The sequence below is a fragment of the Psittacula echo genome, assembly GCF_963264785.1.
Source record: "Psittacula echo genome assembly, chromosome: 2".
NCBI classification, from domain to species: Eukaryota; Metazoa; Chordata; class Aves; order Psittaciformes; family Psittacidae; genus Psittacula; species Psittacula echo.
In genome coordinates, this window is record NC_137737.1 from 38,658,718 (window position 1) to 38,685,478 (window position 26,761).

Below are 26,761 nucleotides of genomic sequence, written 5' to 3' on the forward strand. Positions count from 1 at the left end.
AGCACTTCATAGACAGATGCTCTGGATGCACTTCAAATTCAGGAGCGTGACTTGTCTTTGGAGTTCAGTTCTGGTTTGCAAATATATTGAACCTCACAGCTGTCCCTGAAGATAAGCCCTGAACAGAGAAAGCATGGAATCATCCTAAGCACTCTGAAATAGTAAAGGTCAGGTTTCACAAACTCATCACCCTAAATTAATGGAGTCTTCCAAACATAAATTTCTCCAGTGTCTCAGTCCCCCCCTCTGTAAAATACAAGCAATATTAACTCTACTACATCTCTGAGTGATGTTGCAAAGACTGATTTAACATTTGGAAAACACAAGCTGCATTAAAATAAATAAAATAAGCAACTTTGTGCTCAAAAGAGATCTTGAACAGCATGATTGTCGGTGACATGGACAGTGGGTTTGAGTGCACCCTCAACAAGTTTGCCGATGACACCAAGCTGTGTGATATGCTGGAGGGAAGGAATACTATCCAGAGGGACCTTGACACGCTTATGAGGTGGGCTCATGCCAACCTTATGAAGTTTAACCATGACAAGTGCAAGGTCCTACACTTTGGTCAGGGCAATCCCAGGCACAGCTACAGGCTGAGCAGAGAAGAGAGTCAGAGCAGCGCTGCGGAGAAGGACTTGGGGGTGTTGGTCGATGAGAAAACGAACATGAGCTGGCAGTGTGTGCTCGCAGCCCAGAAAGCCAACCGTATCCTGGGCTGCATCAAAAGGAGTGTGACCAGCAGCAGGTCGAAGGAGGTGATCCTGCCCCTCTACTCTGCTCTCGTGAGACCTCACTTGGAGTATTGTGTGCAGTTCTGGTGTCCTCAACATAAAAAGGGTATGGAACTGTTGGAACAAGTCCAGAGGAGGGCCACAAGGATGATCAGGGGACTGGAGCACCTCCCGTATGAGGACAGGTTGAGAAAGTCGGGGCTGTTCAGCCTGGAGAAGAGAAGGCTGCGTGGAGACCTCCTAGCAGCCTTCCAGTATCTGAAGGGGGCCTATAAGGATGCTGGGGATGGACTCTTCATTTGGGACTGTAGTGATACAACACGGGGTAACGGGTTAAAACTTTAGATTGGATGTAAGGAGGAAGTTCTTTACTGTAAGGGTGGTGAGGCTGAAACTCCGAATCAAGGCACTGGAATGGGTTGCTCAGGGAAGTTGTGAATGCTCTATTCCTGGCGGTTCTCAAGGCTGGGTTGGACAGAGCCTTGAGTGACATGGCTTAGTGCGAGGTGTCCCTGCCCATGGCAGGGGGGTTGGAACTAGATGATCTTAAGGTCCTTTCCAATCCTAAATATTCTATGATAAACCTATACAAGCCCAATTCAGCCCTGTTTAGCTCATTTCATCAGCCTAAATCAATGCAGAACAGAGCTGTGCTAAAAAAAAAACAAACAAAAAAACCAAAACAAAAACAAAAAACCAAACCAAACCAAGAAAACCCAGGCTGTCTACAAAAAGAACAGATCTATTAAAGAAGAGAGGCAACAAAAAAAATCTTGTATGTTGGCATATAACTCAACACAGCACAGTCCTGCAAATATTCTTAAACAAATAAGCTTAGTGTTGGTAATTCTAATTGCAACCTTGATAACATTCTTTGAATGTAGCAATTTTGAACATAGCTGTAAGGAATGAATGAGAAGACAAGCTAAAACTGCAAAAGAAAGAAATACGTAAAGACTATTAGCACTCCTCAAAGCCCTAGGTCATCAAGGAAGTCAAAGAAAAGCATAACAAACTACTCAAGGTCAGTGGTGTCTTATTCTATGGATGGTTGTGCTGCTGAGAGACAATCGCACTGATGTGATGGCAGCAGGCCAAGGTCTTCAGCAGCTAGTAATAGCTACACTTCCTTGCCTGCTTTTTTTACAACTCTGGTGAATTTATTTCAGGCTTAATTCTGGTTGACCTGTGTCCAATGTACTGGTACTGCTGAGTCTTTTTCCTTGACTCCTTCATCTTCACACAACCAGTTAGACAATGAAGTGACTAAGGGCTACAACTGCCTTTTCTAGAAAACAGAGGTGACTTAAAAGATCATTAACTGAACAGTTTGGCTATTCTTGAACAAAGAAGTATCTGTATCTTCTGAATTTCCCTTTCTGTCAGCAGCTGCAAATGTGTGGAAGGGAGAAAGCAAGCAGCTCAAACACTAAGAACCACTAATAGAATTGCTAAAACTGGCAGAATATGTTGATTTACCAGTTGCGAGTAATGTGGGCTGCTGAGTAAATAGTTTGAACTTTAAACAAAGGCATTCCTTCATTGCCATTCAGTAACAGAGCATTTCTCATGCCAAAACTTTTTTCTTAGTTTATGAAGATAAACCTAACCACAGAATCTGCCTCTTATAAAATATAAAAACCTAGGGCAAATTCAGAGAAATTCAGAGTTAGAAAAATAACAAGAATCAATCGTAAGAACTGAACAGTCGGGGGGGGGGGGGGGGAGGGACGGCATGGGGGAGGGAAGCAAAATAAAAGCATGGGTTACTCCCCAGTAAAAAAAGTGCATTGGCATTTCTAAAGAATGATGTAGAAATGGGTACTTTGCAGCACGTACCAAATTCCGAAGGGAATCCATGAAGATTTGCTATTTCTCTCGGGGTGAAGTACCTAAGTTTTAGTGTTGACAATTTCATAAGCTTCTCTTCTTCTGGTAACTCCTCAATATGTTTAAACACTGATGCAAGCTATGAAGAATATCCAAAACAACAGATATCACCAATGCAGGCCAAATATGTAAAATTTAAGTCACATCTTAACAGAGTATTTCTCTAGCTATCACAGTTTGATCAAAGACAAAAAAGCATGTTTTGCTTGAAAGTGCTACTGGTGGTGTATTTTTGCAGCCAACATCTCATCTTACGGACTTGCAAGAAAGAAATCAATGTTGCCATGAGGGCATTCATCATTTCTTCTTCCAGTTGCATGCTGCACCAATACTTCATGAGGCAATCAAATATTTGTTAATGACAGGATAATGACTTAACATAACTCAATAGGACACCATCTACACAAATTGAGCTGTATGGATGCAGCTGTTTTAATACATTCACTTTAAGATTATCCTGAATTCCAGAGCTGCATCCTTCTTATGCTTAGGAATGCCATATATGAGTAAAATAGTACAGAAGTGCTAAGTTTACTTTGCAATGAACTTGGTATCAGCAGTAGAACTTTTCAAAATACTATGTGTTCCCAGATAAATAATACATTTGAAATTCAAACATGTTAAATACTTGACTACTTACTGGATCATATGTGTACAAAAAAATGGCCCTGGATTCATGATACTGTACTGTAGTTTATCCATAGAATTAGTCATTTTTAATATCTTCACATACCCCTGTGAAACCTCTGTATGACACCACAGATAATAAAATAATAGGAACTCATTCTCCATACATAGAGGTGCAAACATAATTTTGATCTAAATAAACTGTTGTTTAAGTACACAAAATAAATTAATTGGAAATTCAGTTGCCACAAAATGCAGTTTAAAAAGCTTTTTTGTTATAATATTAAGAATAACAAAGCAGAAGGCTGAAAAAACCCCAAGTTTTAAAGTAAGTCTCAAGTTTTAAAAAAAGAACTAGATGATCTTCAGTGTCTCTTCAAATCCAAACCATTCTATGATTCTGTGACAGTCTACACATTCTTACCTGCACATCTAATGCTGTCTGCAGAACTGAGCCTGTCCCTTCTACATAGTGCCCATACCTTAAAAACAACAATAACAAGTAAGTATTTTCATCAGACCTCATAGCTCCGACAACTGCAAAGATGCAGGGAGGTTGCTAAAGTTGTTTTGCCCTGATTAACAAAAAGCCTCCTGGATAGATAATGCAAAAGGCCTTCTTGTTATTAACAATGCTATCCCATGGAGTGCAGTAGCCTCTGACAATGCTCTCTGGAGATCAGCCTGTAAACAATGCACAAGGGTTTATCCACACTAATGCCTTATATAAGGCAACCAGGCAACTATATAAGGCCAAGGAATTCAAGTGTAGTATCACCAGAAGGGGCCAGCTACATTGCACAAACCAATTTTACACTAAGGCAAAATGTGTTAAAGGCCAAATGGTCCTAGAGGCTCAAACTGGCTCTCCATATTCAAAGGAGGATCATTAGGTGTGAGCCTCCAGCTTTTATATCACTCCATTAGGCATGAAAGGGTTCACTCAGGTTTAACATTTGGTTGTATGTGGATTTTCCACAGAGGGATGGGAGATGGCCAGGTATTTATGCAGAGTAGTAGAAGAAAGAGACAAAAGAAAGAAAAAAACCTAAATCCAACTGAACAGTAAGCAAACTTGCATTCTAAAACCATATGATAGCTTTTTGGATGCTTTGTGGTTGATTGCATAACAATATGTTTACCCTGTAGTCTCCTCCAGGCTATCATTTAAATATAATTATGGGTTTTCAGAAACATGCTCTGTTGGTTTAACTACGATAGTGTTTGAATGTTCTGAACAGAAAGAGACTGAGTCAAGCCAAACTGATGGCTTCTGCACTGTGGAAGAACTTCAGGAGGTCCCCTACATTAGAGGAATGTGGTCTACATCAATCACTTGAAGATACTCTTCTTGAGTTTTATCTGTGCATCTGTAAAGACGAGTATAAAGGTCACTTCCTCCCACTTGGGGCTCATTCTAAAGCAAGGCCCCAGAACAATTTTTGTTTCAAGCCTTTCTAATTCCATGAAGAATAAAGGAATACTCTCCCTTCCAGCACAGACACAATGACCCAGCATGGCTCAATCATGAGAATTTCTTCTTTAGCTGGAAAAGTCTATGAGCAGTTCTGCCAATACCAGTAAGAACAACACTTGTTTTAAAATAAAGTGCTTGCAAATCTTCCTTAGGATCAGAACAAAAGGCCCTAAACACTGATGCAGATTAAAACCACACGGAATCAAACCACCTTCAACTGGTTAGTCGCATTCTGTAAATTCCCTGTAACACACACAGCACTGAGGAATCCTGATCATCATCATCTTACTGTATTTCAGATTAATATATCTGAGCCAAAATAAATAAGGATAAATTTCAAAGTGGTATTTTAGGGTTTTACTGGGGGAAAAGAATCTTTTAATAGGATCTATGTTATAAAAAATACTTCAGTATAAATAATTCGCACTAAAGAATTCCACCCCACCCCCGAAAAAAAAAAAAAAAAAAAAAAAAACTAGTTGGTGTAAAAGTGGTTTGGGAGCAGACAGGGGGTGGGGGTGGTGGGAGTTTTAACACAAATGTGGTCAGATGGCCAATGTCAGCTCTATTGTTATTAATTATTATTGCAGCTGCTGACTACAGAAAAATTAACATTCCTTCCTCACACTCAGAATGTAATTAAAGATGGGAATTTTTGCCACAGTAAAAACCGATGCATTGATTTTCTGACATTTCATTACAATTCTAATGACAGAAGCTGGCTTAAGAAATTACAATCTTCAATTTTCATCTGACTCAAGAGCTTTTTTTGCCCTTCCATTTCTGTAAGCTTTCAAAAAAAGCTTTTAACTTCATACACATGATATATTATTTCTGGGTATACTGTGTCCTATATTATGCCTAACAAAAAGGTAATTTTCACAACACCAGAGTGTTTCTCTAATACTAAAATATTTTAGAAGGTATTGCTTCTCTTGGCAACAGTGTCAAGCACTTCTAAGTGCAGAATGATCATATCTACAGAAGTAGTTCTCATTTGCTCTGTCCTTTAAAAAGACAATCTCCTCTCTTAACTTCAGACACTACAAACATACTCCTAAAAGAAACCACGGTGTTTGTAGTCTTAAGGAACTCAACAATCATTTTCCAATTGCCTAGGAGTCCAAGGTCGGAAGGGAACACAGGATCACCTGCTCAATCCCTCATGCATCACAAGCTTTTACATTTTGCCCTATACTCCACCAAAGCCTTTAGAAGACACACTGGTATGACAAAGGCAGAAAGACAAAAAGCACTGATGAAATATTGGTGAATTAGCAAGGACTAGAAAACGCACACCCTGATTACTCTCATCACATCAACTGTGATGGAAATATCTGAAAACCAATGAGAACTGAGGGAAATTTTTCTCCCATTCTCAAAGCTGATGGTCAGTATGATTTAGAGGAAAGACACAAGGCAGGCATTTCAGCAGAGGTATACTCTGTACTACTTGGAGTGCTGTTCTGCTCCATTCATGGTCCTCTTTCCTAAATCTCATACTTTGGAAAAACATAAAACCAGAACTCCTAGAACACATACAGCAGAAACTCACTCTTGGCCTCAGAAAGTGACCTGGATGAAGCCCGAGTTGTAATTATAATCCTTCTGTTAATGCAGAGCTGTAAATGATATGATGTAAAGAAGGGGGAAAAAGCTCTTAAAAAAGGGGAACAAAGGCAGTAAATCAGATTTCTACATTTTGAGCCAAGAAGAACTACCACAGCTATCTGGCCTGGTGCCTTCCACATCAGCAGAAGTGCAACAGTCACGTTCCACGTCAGACTTCCCACCGCTATATATAAAAACTTCGTATTAGCTACTCAGGAGCCTCCTTCAATGTGATTTTGATAAACATGACCACAAACTACCATGACGTATTCTAGTGAAACCACAAGTGGCCAATTTATTTTTGATGACACTCAAGGCATACAATAGATACAGAAGAGATCATTCTGGCCTAAGGTTTTTATTTGACTATTCTAGTTAAGAAATAGATCCCATGAGATGCTGACTCCCCCCCAGCTCAAAAGATTGAGCGCAGAAAAGGCACGTATCAATGGGAGCTGGGGGAGGGGGGCTTTTCTGTTACACATATTGTGAACTTCTGACATTCTCTTCTCAGCTGTTTTATTGTCTAAAAGTTAAAAATCAAAAAATCTGCAAGAACTCTATCTAATTTCTATGAATTAAATATAAAAGTTGTCATCAACTCTAAGTCATCAACTATGCCATTTTGTTGAAACATTCTGAGAAGTCAAAACAAAAACCCAATCTAATTTGAAAATATAGCTGATACTAACATTTCCCAAAAAGTTCCGGACCCCAACTGGCATTTTCCAATGCAAATGCATTCAGTGGAAAAGCTCCTGACCAGCTGTCAAACTTGAAATTGCAAGGTACAAATCAGATAACGACTGGAGAGAAAAGCACTGATGTTCTGCTCCATCAATTATGATTTGTAATGCAGCAGCCTAACTGGTTTTAGGACTTATGAGCAATCCACAGCTATTCTGACCTACACAGCTGAAAAATCCAAGAAATCAATAAAATATACAGAGGAGAGTTTTAATGAGGAATGGATCTGTCATGCATGACACTGTAACTTCAACGAGCAATATAAAGAAATTCATTAATGAATCACTACTATACCGATCTACTGGAACCATATTTCTGCAGGGGTAATTAAGCTTTTGTGAAGGTCAACAACGAATGGCACTGTCTTCTGTGAATGCCTTTCTGGACTGGGCACATGATGTTCTGCCAGACAGATTCTCATGCTAGTATTCCACCAGACCAGTGAGCACACTGTATAAGAGGATTTATTTTTCAGAGGCCTGGCTGGTTTTGATGAAACGACTCTCCTTGTTTTTAAAGGAAACAAACAAAAATATACTTAAAATTTCAGGACATGATTCAGCAAGACATTTTCTTTGCAGCTTACCCTTTTGTAAAGCATGTGGATCTCCGGCAGGTGGGTTTAACAATGTCTAATAAGAAAGCATAGCGCAACAAGGACTTTGGTGGTATGAAATACTGACTCATTTCTTCATTTTCCTCTTCCAAGAAAGCTTTAAGCATTTGAATAGAGGAATCATTGTCCTGATCATGTTTCCTTTCCATTTCTTCTACTGTTTCAAGTTTAAATAGAAAGGCCCCTTTTGGTAAACTCTTCTTGCTGCTGCAATTGGGACCAATGTTTGGATCCAGATTCTTCTCTTCAGAACACAAGGAAGAACAAGCTTCACCCACTTTGTCAATGACTTTGTCCTTGAGTAAGTCTTCTAGATCCTGATCTGGGAATCTTGTCAATATCTAAGAACAAATTGTGAGGAAAAAAAAATGCATTTGATAAACAACTTGACAGACAACTCTACAGTGAGTAAGAATACCTTCAGAGATGCTCAGAACAAAGCAAGCAACTGTTTGATGTTATTTTCATGAAGATTTAACAAACACATTAGCACCAAGGTTTGCTGACCTACCAGCAGTGGTGTCAGGAACAATCGCAAATAATTCCCTTTGAAAAAAGACTTTTCCAACAGTGTGAAAAGGATAGCAGAATGAAATGTTTTCTAGCCCACTATCAGCCATTGTCCCACAACTGTTTAAACCCATCTGAGCCACTGGCATGCATTTCAGTACTTAGACTCAGTATCCATGATGAAAAAATAGACAGAATTTAAATTTTCAGTTGATAGCCCTTATCCCTCTCTCCACTCATTAACACACACTACTAAACTGAACATTTAACCCTCAAGCTTCATGACACAAAGCAAATTCAAGTAACGCTAACAGACTCACCTGATCAGGAGCTTGAAAGGAGAATGGTTCTTGGTGAAGCTTTGCAATTAGAAAGTATCGCAGCCTAGAATTGGGAATGCCAAGCTGTAAGCAAAATTCACAAGTCCATGTGATAAAGAGACAGAAAGTGGTCTATAGTATCATACAAGTTATCTGCCATTATATATAGTAACAGAACTATTACACACTAATATATTTTTATGACTTCAGACGTATTGGTATTAACTGATAATAATATCTAAACACTTACAACTTCCAGAACTACGTTTTGTCAAGGAAACAAGTGGGCAATTATTCTTTGTACCTCATGCTTTTGACTTTGTAAATGAAGAGGAATGTAAAAAAACTTTCATGAGAGGTAAGAAGAAAAATTACATGCAGCACCATTTCTTGGGACAGGTAATACTTTTTTTCTATAAAAAAGTAAAAAGGTGTCTCCTTGCCTTTTTGAACAGCTAACAATGAAACAAATGCATCACAACTGGTTTTTAAGCTAACCTCTGTCAGCTTCTCTCAGATATATATAGCAGTTCACTGATTCCATTTAGTCTTGCACAATCTGAAATCCCCCATAACTCTTTTCAGTTGCCAGGGAAACCTGCAAACAAAGCTCCACCTCCCACAAATAACAGAGTCACATTTTCTGTGCTGGGAAATCCACAGGCATCAGCACTTCTGAAGCAATGAGGCTCCTGCAGGGAAAACCACCTTCCTGGTCACACTGTAAATTCATGCCTTCTTAAAAAAATACCAAATGGTAGCACAGCAATATGGGACTAGAATCTGAACAATAACAGCAGTATGATTATGCCAGTATAATGCTGAGAAATCAGAAGTCATGCCAGATAGCTTTCTCGTCCAAGAGTATGTTCAGTTCTGGGCATGATTCTCTCTTCTAATACAACAGATCATTTTCAAATGTTCTTGGGCTCAGTGCAGTTTGAACAGCTAAATGATACTGGAGCAATTTTTGTACTCACACAGGTTGGAGACAAGAGAAATTCTTGATATGTAAATCCACATGTTGCTAGTGTTCGTAAAAGTTCATTTCTGGCAGTGAAAAGAATCAAAAAGCAATTACCCTCTTTATACAACCTTTAGAACCTTTTTTAACCTAAACGAACACATTAAATACAACACCTTGGGTACCAAAACATTCAGCACAGTCAGTGAAAAACTGGACAGAGAATTTCAGATATGAAGTCATCCATTTCTGAACTTGAGGAGACAATATACAAAGTTCAGTGTTACTGTAGCAAAAAATTACTATTACACATTCACAGGTATCTCATAGATATTTCAGTGCAAACATCCCTTCAAAAAATACCCCCTTTAGAAAAGTACTTAGAGTGTGTCCACATGGAAAATAACCAGAGCGCACAACATTCTTTTTATTGTGAATTATAAAACAGGAGATTAAAACCACTACAAATAACTCACTACTTCCCTCTGTCCACATGTATGTCATCAACTGAGCCTAACAAAAGGGCCAACTCAAGGGATGACAAAAATTGGCGGCTTTGATAAGTGAGGTGCGACTTTATAAAGTATACCAAAATCTTCTTAAAAAAGACTTATCTTTTCTATTCCATGAAGATTGCACTAGGCTGGAACTATAGAGCTCTGAGCTGTACCTGGCACTGTAAGTCACATTGCATCCCAGGTGTTGTTAAGAGAAAGCAAGCATCCTGGCAGGGGTGTTTTCTGAACTACAACTTTTTCCAAACACTGGCCAGCAGCAAGGCATAGACTGGAGATTCACAGGGTCTACAGCAGCAGCCTGCACCTTTAACAGAGTGTACAACTGTTCACAGCAGACTGCTGCACGCTTAGCCAGTAAGAGAGCTGAACATGCCTCCCAGCTGTCTGCCATATTCATTAAGAAGCACAATATGCATGGTGGCTGCTGTCTTGGTGCTTTAAGGAATGCTATAGAAAGATCCTACTCTATTCCAGCCAGAAATGAGAAGGAAGACCATGATCCTGACTCCTACTTTGCCCACAAATAGGAGAATGCTCCTGTTGTCATTAGGTAACCTTATTGACAACTCTTCTCTTCCACATTTCAGACAAAGGTTATATACAGTCTTCATACTATATATATGGACAGCTGGATGGCAACCCTGAACCTGTGGTAATCTACTATCAAGAAAGGTACTGAAGAAAGTCCCTATACTGTGCTGTGATTGTAACACAAGACACCATCAGCTCCTGGTCAGGGATAAAACCCCAAAATCTGAATTCTATGTTTATTGTTATTTTTCTTTGAAAATTAATATTTACCCTTTCTAAAGGACACACGATCATCAAATAAAATCAATGGAGTCAAATTGTCATAAGATTTTATCTGCTTAGAGAAATAAATAGTTATTTATCAAATTCCTTTCACAATCTAAGATCTTCATTCCTAAACTAAAACAATACAGCTGCTATCTGTCCTATCTCACCTTATGTTGTTAACTTAAATTCTAGGATACAAAAATCACACCTTCCTCTTCTAAAGAAAAATATCCTTTATTAAAAACTAAGACCTGCATAAATTAGACTTTACCTTGCAGAAGAGGATTCAAATCCTTTAACGTTTTCTAAAAGTATGTATTTTGGACGCTTCTGAAGCCTACACGGGAAAAAGATAATAATAATAAAAAAAAAATAAATAAATCACAAATCAGAGTAACAAGATGTAAACTACATTATATTCATTCACAGATTTGTTCAGCTACAAGAAAGATCAAAGTATTTCCACATCATGCTAGCTGTTAAAGTTTAGCATCCTTAAAGTATCTCAACTTTCAAGGTTGCCTAGCTGAAATAATTCCCAACTGAACCAAAAACATGGACTCCTGGTGATTACAAAACCCAACAAAACCCACTTATGTTCAGATGGACTGCTGTACCCTTCAGTACCCCATGCCTGTACTTCCGCAAATGCTTACCACTGTTCATTTCCTAAAGTATAATCTTATTATTCAACAGATTGAGTTTGTAATAGAAAGATAACTGTTTGGGGTGTTTAGTCATGGAACAGAAAACTTTTGTTTTAAAGTGCTTAAACCCAAAACCAATGTCAAAACGTCACATCAGCTTTAGTGATAACACATCAGAACCAGTATTCATCTAACTGCTTTAAGAAATACAACGTGCTTAGAGCTCAAACTGCAGATATTCTGTTTTCTACACTTAACTTTTTCATTTTGATGGGGGAAGGGAAAGGAGCCATCTGAGGTTTACCAAGATCAGTGCAGTGGAAATAGGCTCATTCCAAAAGCAGCATATTAAATCTCTGGAGAAAGGAATATGCCCAAACTGTACCACTGACCATTCCAACAATTTAGAAGCACAGATGATATAAGTCTCTGGGAACAGTCCTTGACACTGATTAATTCTCTAGTAAAGCTAACGTAGACATAGTATGTCTGCCACACACTGGGATCTGAAAACAGCACATAGAAACAGAATACAAATGCCACCAGCAAGTGACTTTGGACTTCTACTGGTACAAATCACAGTAGAATTTGGTTTAGTGTGTTCTTAACTACCACCAATTACAGACATTCACATGAATTAAGGACAAAGCGTTTCACAAGAAATTGGAAAATGTACAAGATACTACATCAAATTTAAAAATACTCAAAACAATACTGAAAAAAACCCCCCACCAAAACCCCTAAACTGAAAAAAAGCAGCAGCAGCCAAATCCCCTGCAGAGGAATGGAGAACATATCCACTGGTATGCTTACCCACACATTATCATCACCTACTTTAAAACTTATTTTTAAAGTAATTAATCCAGAACATAGCCTCAAACGCAAGAGCTCATGCAGGATCAGCAGGTCACAAGACAAGTAATCACTATACAAAGAGTGTGTTAAGTACTTGGCAGATATTAACACTACAAATGTGCCTGTAAAAGCAGAACTTTTTTAGCGTTAGATTTCCTGGGTTATGGCTTGGACACAAAAACAGACAGTATCAGGACCATCTGGGTCAGATTCTGTTTGCCGGCTAGGTGCTCCAAGGATTTCCCAGGTCTTTCCAGATCCTGAAACTGTCCTTTCCAGATCTGTAATATTTGTCTTCCCAGGCTTAACTTTGAGCCTCATTTCAGTGACATTTCATTAGAAATGGCTGGAATAGCCAAGGATGAGAAATCATATAGCTTCCATAAACTAAAAACTCCTGTTGTACCAATTCAGACTGCAAACTGATAATTCCTATATTAAAAATTTCCCCTTTTTGAACTAAAATACTATATAGTCAATGTCTGGCAAACATGTCATATCCAAAAAATACACAAACACTATCTCATTAAAACATAAATCTATTGGAACTGAGAAACTCTGCAGAAGCCACCATCTTGAACGTATTACAGACGTTCAAGCAACCTGCCCAAGGGAGATAAGCGACAGCACAGGGTCTCGTGGGGCACTGAGATAAAGTGCCACAGCCAAGCCCAGCCCCTTTGCATCATGATGGAAAACATATGTCCTGCAGTGTCTAAAGCTTTGGTTTTGAGAAAGAAAAGCTTCTGACTTTTATCCAGCCAAGTCCACAGCAACCAGGAAGCAACATTTCCACATTCATGCACAACAGCAGTGTCCCCAGCCTCTTAACTATGTCTCAGTTTAGCAGAAAGGAATGCTAAGGTCAGGATCCCCTTAAGGGTCAGGAAGGTACTATTATTCCATACTATTATATACTATATTATTATGAGAAAGATACAAACTATTCACTTACACACTATCTGCTGGTTTTAATTTTTCATTTTGAAAGGTCAGTCTGGAGGACTGACTTACATTCCCTGTTCCAGAAAAGACATCCTTCACAACTTTTGGATGCCCCCATTACCTCCCTATTTTTGTGCCTCTGCCAGAGGCTGGGGAGTAATAATCTTTCTTTTTACCTATTTATTGTCTAACTTGCAAGGCTACAGAATCTGTACTGTGTTCTGTGTTTTCTGCCAGATTTCTTAGGTGATCCCAGTCAAGCCACTCAGCCCTTCTGTGTCTGTGTTGCATATTTGCTGATGACAAGGTCAAAAAGGTAGTCCCATCTGATGGCTGCAAAAAAGTTGCTTCTGGAAGAAGGATGAAGACCGTTTTCCCACAGGGTTAACAGCAGTTTGAAAGAAAGGATGTTATTGGTTAAGGGTTTCCTTCAGTGCAAAAAGCTCCCACCCAAAAAAAAAAAAAAACCCAACCCAAACTCAAACACCAAAACCAACCAACCAAAAAAAAAAACAAACCAAAAAACAAAAAAACCCAACCAAGAAAACCCCAAACAAACAGGCAACCAAACCTCCTTTTCTCCTCCAATTCTGAGAGCAAGATTAACCAATGAGACCCCAATGTTTACCTAGAGAACAGCTCTCCCAGTCTCCAGCAGACACAGCACTGCAGGAATGGTAAGTGTCTGCTGGCCTGTAACTGATAGAAATTCTCAGGCTTATGCTAATTGGTACCCAATGAACATCTCAATCCAGAGGCAGAGACTTCTTCCGGATAAATCTCCCTGAGTAACTGCTTGCTCCACTTCCCCAGGAAAGGTTCTTACGGTGCTTTGTATTTCTTCCCAAAAAGGACTACAAGCATTACAAGGCATAAGTAATACAAATAATTATGGCTATTAGGAACTGGGGTTTAACTGGGCAAAAATGACAGATCAATAGAAAGACAAAGACACTGTTCAAGCAATGCAGGGCTATTTGAATTCCTTAGTATTACTATCAAAACAAGGGATTGCACTACAACCAAAAATACACAATCTGACCCAAGATATCTAAAAGTAGCACCAAAAAGACAGAATACAGTTGAAGAAAGAAAACAAGGGGACAGAAGATTGTGCTGTCAATAACATATTTAAACAAACTTTCAAATGCTACCTAGTCAAAAGGCAACTAAATATTGAATTAAAGCCTTTTTTAACTTGGTATTTCAATAATTTTTATGTTTCCACAATGCCCATCAGCAAACTACTATACTACCTACTCCTGCCTCTACATAAAGTCAGTGCAAGTTTGATGTTGAAAGGAAAATAACTCACTTTCTTAATTTATGATACAGCCACAGTTTAAACAGAAACAAAGTAAAAAGTAAACCAGACAAATGAAAACGTATATAGTAACTATGTGATGATACTGGCAATAGTACAATACAAGTATTATAAGTTCATGTGAAAAATAGCAAGTAATACAACACAATACTAGCTGTACCCTTGTAAAATGTTATAGATGACTTGTCTCACAGAAATATAAAAGACCTACAAAGGCCTTAAGAACTGAGGCAGAAGTTCATTCATACCTTGGGAGAATATCAAGGATATAGAGAAAGCTCTTTGTCCGTGGATCAGACAGATCACCTTGCAGGCCAATTCTAAGAAAGAATCAAAAAACATCTGTGTATTACTCAGAGCAGATTGACACTTGACTTGCCTTTTTCTACAGAATGCTGACATATTTTGCTTTCAGTTTCAAAAAGGGACTCTGCAAAAGCATCATGTACACACATAGAGGAGCTGCTCGCAGAGGCAGTGTCCCAAGGAAAGCTCTAAGTAATGAAAGGTCTGTCCCCAGAGTTCATTAGCTCACAGGGAAGTTAAAATTGAAGTATTTAGTAATGAAACCCACTCCCCAATCTGCAAAATGTTCAGCATTCTGGTCTTGTCCAGCAAACCCTTTAAACGTACTTGGCTCTGAAAGAACAAAAGAACTCCACTGGGTTCCTGGGAATACCCCACTATTTTACATTGAATATACTAAATTACTTCTATGACTTAAAGCCTCAGTGCTCACCATTTTGCAGGACTGAGCCCCTTGTGAGCAACTTCGTAAACAATTTTGTAACATCAAACTGAACAGCTCCTGTAGGTTATAAAAATGATGACATAACAGAATGATTCCAGGCCTGTGTTCCCCAACTTATACTTGCATTAGCTCTTGAAAAAGAAGAAAGCCTTGGTAGAAGAGCTTCAGCATGCCTTTAAATTAGACATAAATAGATTTTTCTTTTCACAGTATTGGGGTTTTTTTTAAAGAAGGAAATTATTCCTATATACATCATAGGTTTGCAAAAATACTTTTTTACAGATGAGCGCTACTTTGGAGAGACTTCTTTTCAATATCAAAGCACTCAATAAGATGCACTTTCTTACACAAGCAGGTTCATCACCATACACAGACTTTTTCACAAAGCTACTTCTTTTTATGAATACAGTTACTTGAATCTTACCTCCACTGGTCACTGCTGTCAAATGATATGAATTTGAAACCAATCTGACAAATAACCTCTCAGTAAATTCAGTTCTTAATCAGGAAGATATTTCTCTACATTAGCCACAAAATCATTTTAAAGCCATTATTACCCTCCTAGTCTTGGCTGAAATAGGAAAATTCCTCAGAATAAACTATTTGTGTGCCTGTGCACTTTTCAAAGTATAAATAAAAACAGATTACAAGAAACGTGATCAATAATTAAGATTCACATTTCTGCATTTCTCCCACTTCAGTAAACATCTCAGTGAACAGAGCTGCAACATTTTTGCTTAGGAACAGAAAGATACACAGATGGATCACACATAGTGTCACTCTTGAATATACTTCTCCTTTAACAGTACATACTGCAATAACTGCACTTTAGTGTGCTATATCTACCTTGTAAATGGCTGACATGGAGGACTCATCAAAATCATATCAAAACATAATCTGTCAAATTCTTTCAGTGTTATGCCCTGAATAAGGAAAAAAATAGAAGAATGTTGAGTGTTGTAAACCATATGAAACTCTCAAGTCATCTTTCAGAAGAAACTATTCCTCTTACTCCCATTATACACTTCATCAGCAAAAAACTACCTCATCTCCCATTTGACCTAATAATATAATCTTTTCTACCTTGGCAAATCATACAATGCAAATATGCATTAATTGCTTTGAATATGAACCAAAACCACGAAGGGTGTTAGCATCTATACATAAACTTGAGGTTTTTATATACCCATTCTTTCAGAGGAGGTGTGTAGCGACTCTTTCAGTAGATCACACTGAAATACTGACTAGTTATGTCTCCTCATCCCTCCTCCAAATAAAGTATCATTCTTCAGATATGAAGCCTTTGTACATCAAAACCAGTATTAATATATTCAAAATAGGTAAAAAAAAAGTTACATCTTCTCAAAAGACAAAATATCTGAACAGGAAAGAATCTCAAGTGTTAAACATCATTATTTTTACAGGTCCAAACTGTGGGGTTTTAACTCTTAGGAGCTCACTACCCATGTATCCTGTAAAGTTTACTCCATTCTAGTTTTTATCCGGTAAAAATCCCTCAAAGATACTATATGGCTGAAAGCTCTACTCTTAAAAAGTATGTCTGTTCAGAGAAGAAAGGCCTGTGGCATGAATTAATTACACAGTTAGAAGTTTCTCTCGACTAAATTTTAACCAGCACTAGAAGGACAACATATTAAGGGGCCTAGGACATAAGGATAATGATCAAATAACTATGAGCTGGACAGAGAAATCACTGCCTTATATATTTTGATGTGTATCTATATAGCAAAATATAACTGCCCACAAAGTAGAGAAAAGCTGCTTTTTTTTTTTTTCAAATAAATTTAAAGATCTTACTGACTGTAATTTGCACTTATCTACTGTAAGAAGACATGGTCAAGCATTCTTCTTTCCCCATATAAAACTAAACTGTCGTTTAGAGTATTATTACTGAATGCTGAATAAGCATTTAACCTTTAGCCACCTATTTAAGTATTACATAAGCTGGTGTCTTAAATACCTTTGTCAGGTTGTAAAATTCAAAGAAGATCTAGAAGCGTAAAATACCTTGCCTAACTCGCTTCTCAACTATTAAAACAGAGTCCAATTTTACCTACAGTCTTCTGCAAATAATTTGGACAAGGGACAGAACTCCTAAAACATTTGATCTATTGAGCTTACAAAAAAATGCAAGACTGTTTCATCCAGTATATTTTCTTCTGTTTTACTGAGCTCAACTATAACTACAAAACAAAGCCATGCCTCCAAGTAATTTTATTAAATTCTTTCAAAATAAATGAAAATATTTTCTTTTAATCTAAAAGTATGATTTTTGTCATTCCTGTATTGGTGATAGACATTCCTCTTGATATTCACATACACTTCCTTCATACAGCAGTCAAGACTTTCAGGAAAAGACTGCAGTGTGAGTATCTCTCTAACTTTGACAAAGAACCATGGCACAAGAAATCAAAGTTATTGTAAAACTGATCTATTCATAACAACATAAACTAAATATTTATGTTTCTCTTATTACTGATAAGAACGAGGATGAGAACTTACTACTACAAATGCCAGACTAGAGTAAAAAGTACATTCACCACTCACCTCAATTGTCTTTGCCCATAATGGCGTGCTGGGAAAGTTGTACTTATAAACTTCATTGGCAAGAGTGTTCACATCAACAGCAGCAACAACTTCTGCCGATGCACAGCTTTCTAAAATTAAAAAAAGAACTTGAAAACTGCAGCCCCTTTTTGCTATTCTTGGACAAATGTGTTTGTTCAGCTGCATTGCAGCTATGCTCAAAAATAAAAAGGAAAGTTACATGGCCAAACTCTGCTGTGTTGCCTTTAATTATATGAAAAATATACTGTGTTTCTAATCATATGGCAAATACTTCCTTATATATCCAAAACCAGGAGCTAACTGCGCCCTTTAGAATTCCTAGATACAGCCAGACATAAACCCCAAACAGGGTGCATTTTTACAACTTTCCCTCCTCCACCCAGTTGGTTTCTGTGGCCATCAAGATCCTCAGCTATAGGAATACAGTCAACCTGTCGAGCACCCCTGCCACTGCCTGAAGCTCTCCAGCCACTGACAACTTATAGAAACTAAATGTGTTATTTCAGCAGTACTCTACTTCTCACTGTGAAAAAAATAGCATTAATAAATTTGTCTGAAGTACATTTACTCTTGCAATACAACATTAAGAAGCTGCCTGAAATCAACTGTACTTATGTTCAAGTAAAATCTCAGGCCTTGAACACAACTGCTGCCTCTTTCGAGTTCAAGGTAGTCAAAACACCAAACACCTTGAAGGACATTTGGCATCTCCTCTTCTCTAGGTATCAAAGGAAGTATGTCTGGACACTTAGAGGCATAATTGAAAAGAAGAGAACACAGTGTAACAAATCTACTGACAGATAAAACCCTGAAAGAAAAATACTAAAAAGAAAGTAAAAAAGTAATGGTTAATTTATAGAGTAACAGAACAATAGTTTCTGCAGAAGCTAAAGACATAAAAAGAATAGTGTTTAATCCACTGCTTATCATGTGGTTAGTAGTAATAAATAGTGTGACAATACCTTCACTGAGCCTATCCAGGAAGATAGGCTGTGTTCACAGTTATAGCCACAGGCAGAAAACAGTGACTCTACTTCCTGATATACAAGGCCAGTTTCAACCACCAGGAAATTTAGATTATGATCACATTACAAAGCCACAGATGAAACTCAGGAGATTTATAAATCATGTCTGAAAACCAAAAGAAACAAGGCAAATATCCATATGCCTTTGAGAAGTCTCACAACATGCTCAAGTAACACATTAACAAATGACCTCATGAGACATCTTAGGAATTGCTGCTATTCAGCTAATTATTTACAGTTTGAGAGGATGAAAAAACAACTGTGATGTTGCTAGTGGATTTAATTTTGAGTGATGTGGTTATCACCCATCTACTATCTTTCAGGTTTTCAAGGCCATCTTATTCAAACCAAGATGAAAGAAATCTGGTTATTGGTAAGATTGTAGCACACATTTTAACAAAGACCAACCTGGTTCTCCTGAGCTTGCTTGATGTAATAGAGGACAAAAAGAATAGAAGCTTCACAAGAAAAAGACTTACAGATGACCGGCTAGTCAATAGGGTCAACATACAAATCATTATTTGCAGTTACTGTCTTGGCTTTTTGACCATAAATTGTAACTGAAGTATTAAACACAGGTGTATCCATGAGGACAAGAATGACACCTGAGATTACAGAACAGGTATATTAACACTGACACCTAGCGTGAAGAGAACAACCCTTAGCAGGTTGCCTGTCTCAATTTACAAGCCAATTCAAGAACCAACACTTTTATCTTCCTAAAACAAAGCTGTAGCACCTAATAGGAACAAACTTCAAGTACTGTTTAGGAGACTGCTTTTCTCATATATTCTTTCAGTTCCTAAAACATGTAGTCCTGACAAGTTGATCCTTACTATGTGTTCCAGGCATTCCAAAAATAAAAACAAAAATAAAGAACCTCAAATTAATATGTAAAATAACACATAGTTTAAAAATGACAATTGGAAAGGCAGGCAGTGTACTTTTTCTCGCAACTCAAGATTCAGATGCTCATCCTTTTTACTAACATCAATTCAATCTCTCCCTGAATACAAACAACAAAAGAAAGAAGTACTGGGGATTTGCATCAAGGGATTTCACAGGCCTCAAAGAAACCCCTCCAATACAATGCTCAGTCTAAACCACAGGTGTTAACCAGCATGTAAAAGGCACAGGAACTTTTCCTGAACTATTCCATCCAACATCCTCTCTTCCCAATGCAAAGATCTGATAACTTTTTCAAAGCTTTTCACTCAAAAACTGTGGCTTACTTGGGAGTTCCTGTTACAGAACAGACCCCCTCCAACAGCTGATTAAGCTTACTTGTGTGGAAATACCCTAGAAATGCATGAAGGAGCTCGAGCAGACAAGCAGATCTCACACATTCAACCTAACAAAGAAAAGCTTGTGTAAATTTCAAACAATGTTAAAATGAAACACTTTTAAAGAACTCCTCCCCCTGAAATTTACAGAACTTTGATGTCAAACTGTGATATTTGATTTTCCTAAAGCAATTATCTCTATCACTTGAAAATGACTGTATGAATGTATCATTAAGAGACTAAAAAACAACAGAATCAAGACTGTATTTAACTATCTCCACTGACAAAAGGCACAAAAGCAGCTAATAAAAATGAAAATGCTTCTGAATTGCTGACTTAGTGAGGTTAAACCAATTCACCAAAATAAGCAGCAGAAGAAACAGACACAGCTCTGGAGACTTTTTTTTTTCTCCCCTCAGAAAAACTATGTCAATTTTTCAAAACAAATCTTCTTAAAAGAATTAAAACTCTGCACTATGTTAACTGTGTTTAATTGAATTAAACAATTTAATGTTATGCAGACTGAAAAAAACTAACACATTTTTCTAAGTGAAACTAAGTAGCTGCTGGGATACTTGATTTACAATACTCCTCAACACCACCGAGGCTTCACATTTATGAATGAGATGTTGTAGCTCAAAAGGAAGCTACAGACATGATGGGGAAGTTACTGAGGGAGGTGTTAGGACATATTTTTAGGCAGACTAAATTGTAGTGGCTGAAAGCAGGTGAACCCAAATTTGTATCATCCTATTAACAAAGTATGATTCTCCACTTGAGGCTTAAAACCACTAGGATCCACACAGAAGAAACTCTTTTACTGTTATTTAAATTGCCTAAGGAGGCAGCAATCAAACTTTGGGTCCCAATTCTCTATTTCATTGTACACACAATGCTTATGAGCCATTTTAGCTATGTAGCAGTCACTCAAGTGAAAAGGTTGCTGCTGTAATGACTGTAAGGTGTGCATTTGAAACAAAGGAAAACAGGATACATCCGTTAGCTTTCTGATTTGGAAAAAAATCAAATCCAACTGGTCTCATCTTTAAATGCCAAAAATAAAATTTCTCACATTACAGTATCTGTCTTTTTCCACTTCAGAATCAATTCCTTTACTATGTCCTTCTGGCAGACCTTAAAATTAACATAGATCTGTTTATATTCACCATTGTACTTTTGTAATAGAATCATCAATGTCAACAGAGCACATGAAACACGCAGTGTTACACCAAGGGCACAGCCTGGCAGATCTCAGCATATTGGAAAATCAGAGCCAGAATCTTTTCTATCAGGTATATGGAAACAGATGGAAAAGGGAAGATTAGTCACATGTTTTGTTAGTCCTATTTCCTTTTAAAACAGAGCAAAGATTTTATTTTTGATTTGTCAGCTCTAAGATCAAATGATTAGGCTGAACTGCCCGTGGCTATAGCAAACACAGCTATCACTGATAGTTGCTTCCTGCAGGATACTTAGCAACTTTTTTCACTGCTCTATTTGTACAGGATTTGTTCATGGCCAGCTATATAAATGACATGAACTTAACACATCAGCACAACTGGCACCATCCTGTATTAAAGGTGTCTGTATTTTAGAGAACAACTACAGCAAAATGAGTTTAGGTGTAAAAACCTGCTCAAAACAGCCATATCTTTGTTCTGCATTGCGCCGAATCCCAAAGCTGCTTGACAGTTTTGTCTCCTTTGCCTCTCCTCCTAAGATAGCTATGCTCTAAGTAATTTCAAACACCAGTTTATTATGCTGTACAATCCACACAGATAATGAAATAAAATCAATAAACACAGATGACAAAGTACAAGAGACTCAAATTCTTACTCTGTAAAACTGAAACACAACAATTGCAGAGGAAAAGTGCCACGAACTTCATTACTGCAAAATTGCAGTATTTTTTAAAATATGTCCTTTCATGTTTTATGCATGGAGACTTTTTTCAGTGACCTGGCAGATTACAAATGCTTGCAGCAAAGACCTGGAACCCATTTTTCATGGGAATACTGCCTAAATTAATAAGCCAGTTTAAGTTTGTTTTGGTTGGGAATGAGGCAGAGCAGGCTGTTTGTTTCATGGAAAGTTGCTAAGGGAATGAATTTGTAGCCATAGGCTTTCTAAAAACTAAACCATTATACTTCACTGCAGAAACTCTGCACTTGATATATAAAGAATACATTCACGCACACACATATATATATATAAAGTATTGTATGTTTAGGCATATATGATCTAAACGTCAACCTTTATATTCTCACAAACTCTAGGGCACAGGGTGGGAAGAAGGAAGAAATGCACTCCCATCTGCTTCAATCTTTCAAGAGTGTGAATATGAACAGAGCAGCTGACTTCTGATCTTAATCAAGCTCAACTTTCTAAATTATATCTTTTTACATATCTAAAATTCAAAATTCTGCATATCTTGAATTATCTACAATTCAAATATCAACACAGAGCTAGACAATGCACAGATTTGTCTTCTTCACTTCTGAACTGAAAAATAATTCAAGAACAGCCTTCTTTTCCCTGTCAAACAGAACCTGATTCAACTATGTACTAGTAACTTCTATGTACTGTTACTAGAGAAGTACTTATAAGAGAGTAAAAGCTTCCATGAATTTATTAAAATTTAATTATTTCCTACTGCAGGCAAGGACAATCTTTAAAACCAACTGCATACTACTTGGTGCCAAATGCATTCTACTGTAATGACAGCTGCCAAAACAATGAACATCCCCATTCTGCAAGTGTCAGTACACATGCTATCCTAAATTAAGTTTAGGAAAGATCACAGCCAAAAAGGGCTTCCAGGTAAAAAATACAGTGTCAGATTTCCTCAAAAAGACCTATTCACCAACTGAAAACACTGCCAATTTCACAGAAAAGTAGCAGGTTGGACTAGCTCTGTTAAATACAAGTGGCCACAAAACTGGCTATATGACACAGCCAGGAACCAAAACTGAGCCAGAATTTGCCAAAGCTAAAGAATGCCTTTTGTAGAACAAGTAGCTTTCCTGGGGTGCTTCCACTTTAGTATTCCATGCTCTCTCTTTTCTACATGTTCCTATTTTTTCTTGGCTATATAGATTCACTAGAAACCATACCAGGAAAATAAAGTATTATACACAATCTTCATCTCTCATGTACCTGCTTTATGAAAGCACTGGCAAAATAGAAGCTTTTCTTTCAAACTTTCTACTTATATAGGGAAAACAAAACAAAACAAAACAAAAAAAAAAAAGCCTTCTAATATTTCCATACTTGATTTAAATGGAAGATGCCAAACAATCTGCCATTTGCTAAATTATATAAAAACCCGACTTTTTTTAGACACTTCCAAACAGCGTAGTTTCACATCCACATATAGGCCAAAAACATATAAGAAACCCTATTACTAAAGCAGTTACAGAGGAACATTGACTTTTTTTCTGTCCCACTTCCACATAAAAGCAAACACTTAAATCCCCATGACTTCACTTTGTCCCTTTTGAAACTGTGTAAGAAAACTGAATCCAGATGCCTATGAGACTTAAAAAGTGAAAACAGCAGAAAGGATCAAAATGCCTGACTAGGTCAGCATTACTGAATGCAATACAATTTATCAAACCCAGTTTTGTATGAAGACCTGTCATTAAATGCTTAACTTGGTGCAAACTGCATGGAATCCTTTTTATTCAAATGGCCTGATTATTAGTTTCAACAACACCCAAAACAAGATTTTTATCTAGAAGTGTATGGTTTGGAATTTTTTCCAAGACAAGACAATGCCTATGGGCTGAGTTCTCATATGCTTCCCAGAAAAATAAGCATCCAGATTTGAAAAGAAGTTATACCAACTGTAATGTAAATAGCATTGCATCTATCCACTTCGCAAATTTCAATTGGTATCTAACCATTAAGTACTATCTAGGGTCATTTACACAAATAACAACTTGTCTCTTCTTATCCACCGTCCATCTGCTTTGGCTGGTGCTACTACAAAAGAAGCTTAGTCTCACTGTTCATATTTATTGTAATTTCTTCAATCAAAAGTAAGCCCAGAAGAACAGAAACTACAACATGCACTAACACTGATGCAGTTGTGTTCACAAGTTCAGAAACAATAAGCTTGGAAATAAATTTACCCTTTCAGGAAATAATACAAGGGTTCTGGTTAATTCCCTCACCCTACAAACTGCACAAAAGGTGATACATGATCTCAAGCCTTCATGGGCACAGTAACTATACACTGGAACATCACTCAATCAATGTATCTTTTAGATACAAGTTTACAGTACCTAATAATCTTCTAAGGCTGCATTCTCAATATTCCTATCCTTGTAAGTATTTGTTGTGTTGCAAATGACACCTTCTTAAGTGGCCATACACATGATATCACATCTGACATTACAATTTGCTAACTATTGCAGCACATTATCAAACATCTATTACAAAGTTAGGAACATAGCTAGATAATATTCAGTTCAGATTTGCCACACACATCCCCACACATGTCCTGTTTTGACCAGGACAAACAGCTGAGTGAAGGATCAAGGTGTAGGCGAAGTTTCTGGAACCAATCTACTTTCTATGAAAATATTGAAATTGCCAATAAAACACAGATAGTTCCCCATCACTTCAGAAACAAGACTACTAGAAAAGCAGAGTACTACCACTACAGCTATATATAGTATATATAACACCCTCTTCTCACACAAAACCTCCAAAATCTGTAGCTCCATAAGAAGGTAAAGTTTGCTCCCAATATTCTGTCTCTGTAAATAAGGAAAACGCATCCTTACAACAGGTGATTAGGATTATTTACAATAACAATGCTGGTAACTATTTTGGTACATTGTATATATTTATATATTATAAATACATAAAACATATACATACACTCCAGCAAAAAATTGATAGTAGAAAAAATGCTTTGCTGCCAATTGTATGTTTTAAGTAAATAAACAATGCTAAACAGATTCTACTCTGTAAGCATAACCTTTTACTATTACACAGTTCCCTGGAAAACATAACAAAATAAGGTGAGTTTTCACCTGATGTTTTTATGTCAAAGCTCTCTTTTGTAAAGTCTAATAGAAGGGCTGCTAATGCTTATGAAGGCTGAAGTATTTGAAGGATTGTACTTACAGTTAAAATTATTGTGGTGATTCTCGTAAATTATACAAATGTGTGTTGAAACCTGGACTTCAAAGTAGCAAGGCCCAGGGTACTTTACAAAGGAAATCAATAGCCCTGGCTCAATTTTTTATATGAAGAAAGCAGGTCACAGACAGGCTACAGGACTTGCTGAAGGTTATCCAAGACATGCGTTTAACAGTTCAGAAAACTGAGCTCCAGGGCTCCTTGTACCAGATCAAACACTCACCTGGCCACATGGTCTAGCATGAACTCTCTATACCAGTTCAAACTCCATATTCAGTTTCCCAATTTACAGAATGTTATACCAACCTCATATGGTCAAGCTCACACTGGATCACGTATCAGCTGTTTACTTAACTAAATATCATGAAAACCAGGTCCATGTGCATGTCTACAGGATACCCTGGCTAATTTGATTACCATCCTGTACATCTCCATAATGCTAACCCTATTTGCAGGAGGAGTGTGCCAGTGCTCAGACACCGCATGTACTAATGAACACAAACCTACACCCTGTATCAGGAGCAGCTGGATCCCCTGATTTCCATCCCGGTATGCACCTGAGTACCTAAGGCCACCCAGCAGGCTGCGAATGCTTTTGAGCACTGCTCAGTTTACAGCCACAGACCCCTAGCACAAAGGTTATCACTAGCCAAAACCCAGTTACACATCCCACTTACAACTGGCCTCCACACAGCACCCAGCAGCAGGCCTGTGAGGCAGCACTAACCCCACCACCATCAGGTCACTTCCCTGCCCCTGCAATGGGAGCTTGTGCCTCCGGGCCCTAGGCCAGCCTCCCATCCTACAGCTTCCTTCCACACGGTGCTTGTGCAAGACGGCGGGGGAGAAGCGACACGCTGGGCTAGGCAAGGGGCCGCGGTCGGAGAGCAGCCTCCTTAACCCCCTCATCGAAAAGACGGCGCCCTCCAAAGCCTCGCCTCTGGGGGTGGGATCCCACCGAAAAGATGGCGCCGAGGAGACGGGAGCGCACGGCGGGGTGCGGCGGCAACGAGCACTGAGGGACGCCCACCGAGGTGGGCGCTCGCCGGTACCTTTCAAGGCCTGATGCATCCCCCCGATGCCACTGTAAAGCTCCAACACCCGCAGCGGCGCCATTCTCCGGCAGCCGGCCCCCGGCGTCACCCTCCCCGCAGCCTCCCGAAGCGCCGCCCACCCGTTCCGCTGCTCTTTCGTTCCTACCTGTCTGCCCGTCCTCCTCAGAGCCGACAGCAGTCACTCACTGTGTGGCCCCGGAGCAGCGGCTTAATTCGGCTTGCTAATTGCTCGTTAAACCCCAAAGTGGGTTTAGGCCCAGAGACTGGAGCCACCCCCTGGCTTAAGTGGCTCTGATGCCCCCTGAGGTGTCCGTGGGGTCGATG

At 38.3% G+C, this 26,761-nt stretch overlaps 1 protein-coding gene across 6 annotated transcripts in view; it reads right to left on the minus strand.

Annotated features, from left to right (window-relative positions):
* The window catches only part of TRDMT1 (tRNA aspartic acid methyltransferase 1), a 30,865-nt gene extending 4,104 nt beyond the window's left edge, over positions 1 to 26,761 (minus strand). Inside the window, exons 1-10 of one of the 6 annotated variants that reach the window (XM_080610052.1) lie at positions 26,435 to 26,528; positions 17,903 to 18,012; positions 16,181 to 16,257; positions 14,832 to 14,903; positions 11,084 to 11,149; positions 9,513 to 9,582; positions 8,533 to 8,616; positions 7,673 to 8,043; positions 3,676 to 3,733; positions 2,574 to 2,703 (exon numbers count right to left, since the gene is read on the minus strand). In XM_080610052.1, the coding sequence (XP_080466178.1) occupies positions 2,574 to 2,703; positions 3,676 to 3,733; positions 7,673 to 8,043; positions 8,533 to 8,616; positions 9,513 to 9,582; positions 11,084 to 11,149; positions 14,832 to 14,903; positions 16,181 to 16,257; positions 17,903 to 18,012; positions 26,435 to 26,498 (1,102 nt within the window). In that variant the 5' untranslated portion in view covers positions 26,499 to 26,528. Of the gene's footprint in view, positions 1 to 2,573; positions 2,704 to 3,675; positions 3,734 to 7,672; positions 8,044 to 8,532; positions 8,617 to 9,512; positions 9,583 to 11,083; positions 11,150 to 14,831; positions 14,904 to 16,180; positions 16,258 to 17,902; positions 18,013 to 19,356; positions 20,635 to 25,605; positions 26,071 to 26,434; positions 26,535 to 26,582 lie in introns of those variants that run through there. The other 5 variants (XM_080610053.1, XM_080610055.1, XM_080610054.1 and 2 more) reach the window with 5 other exon arrangements.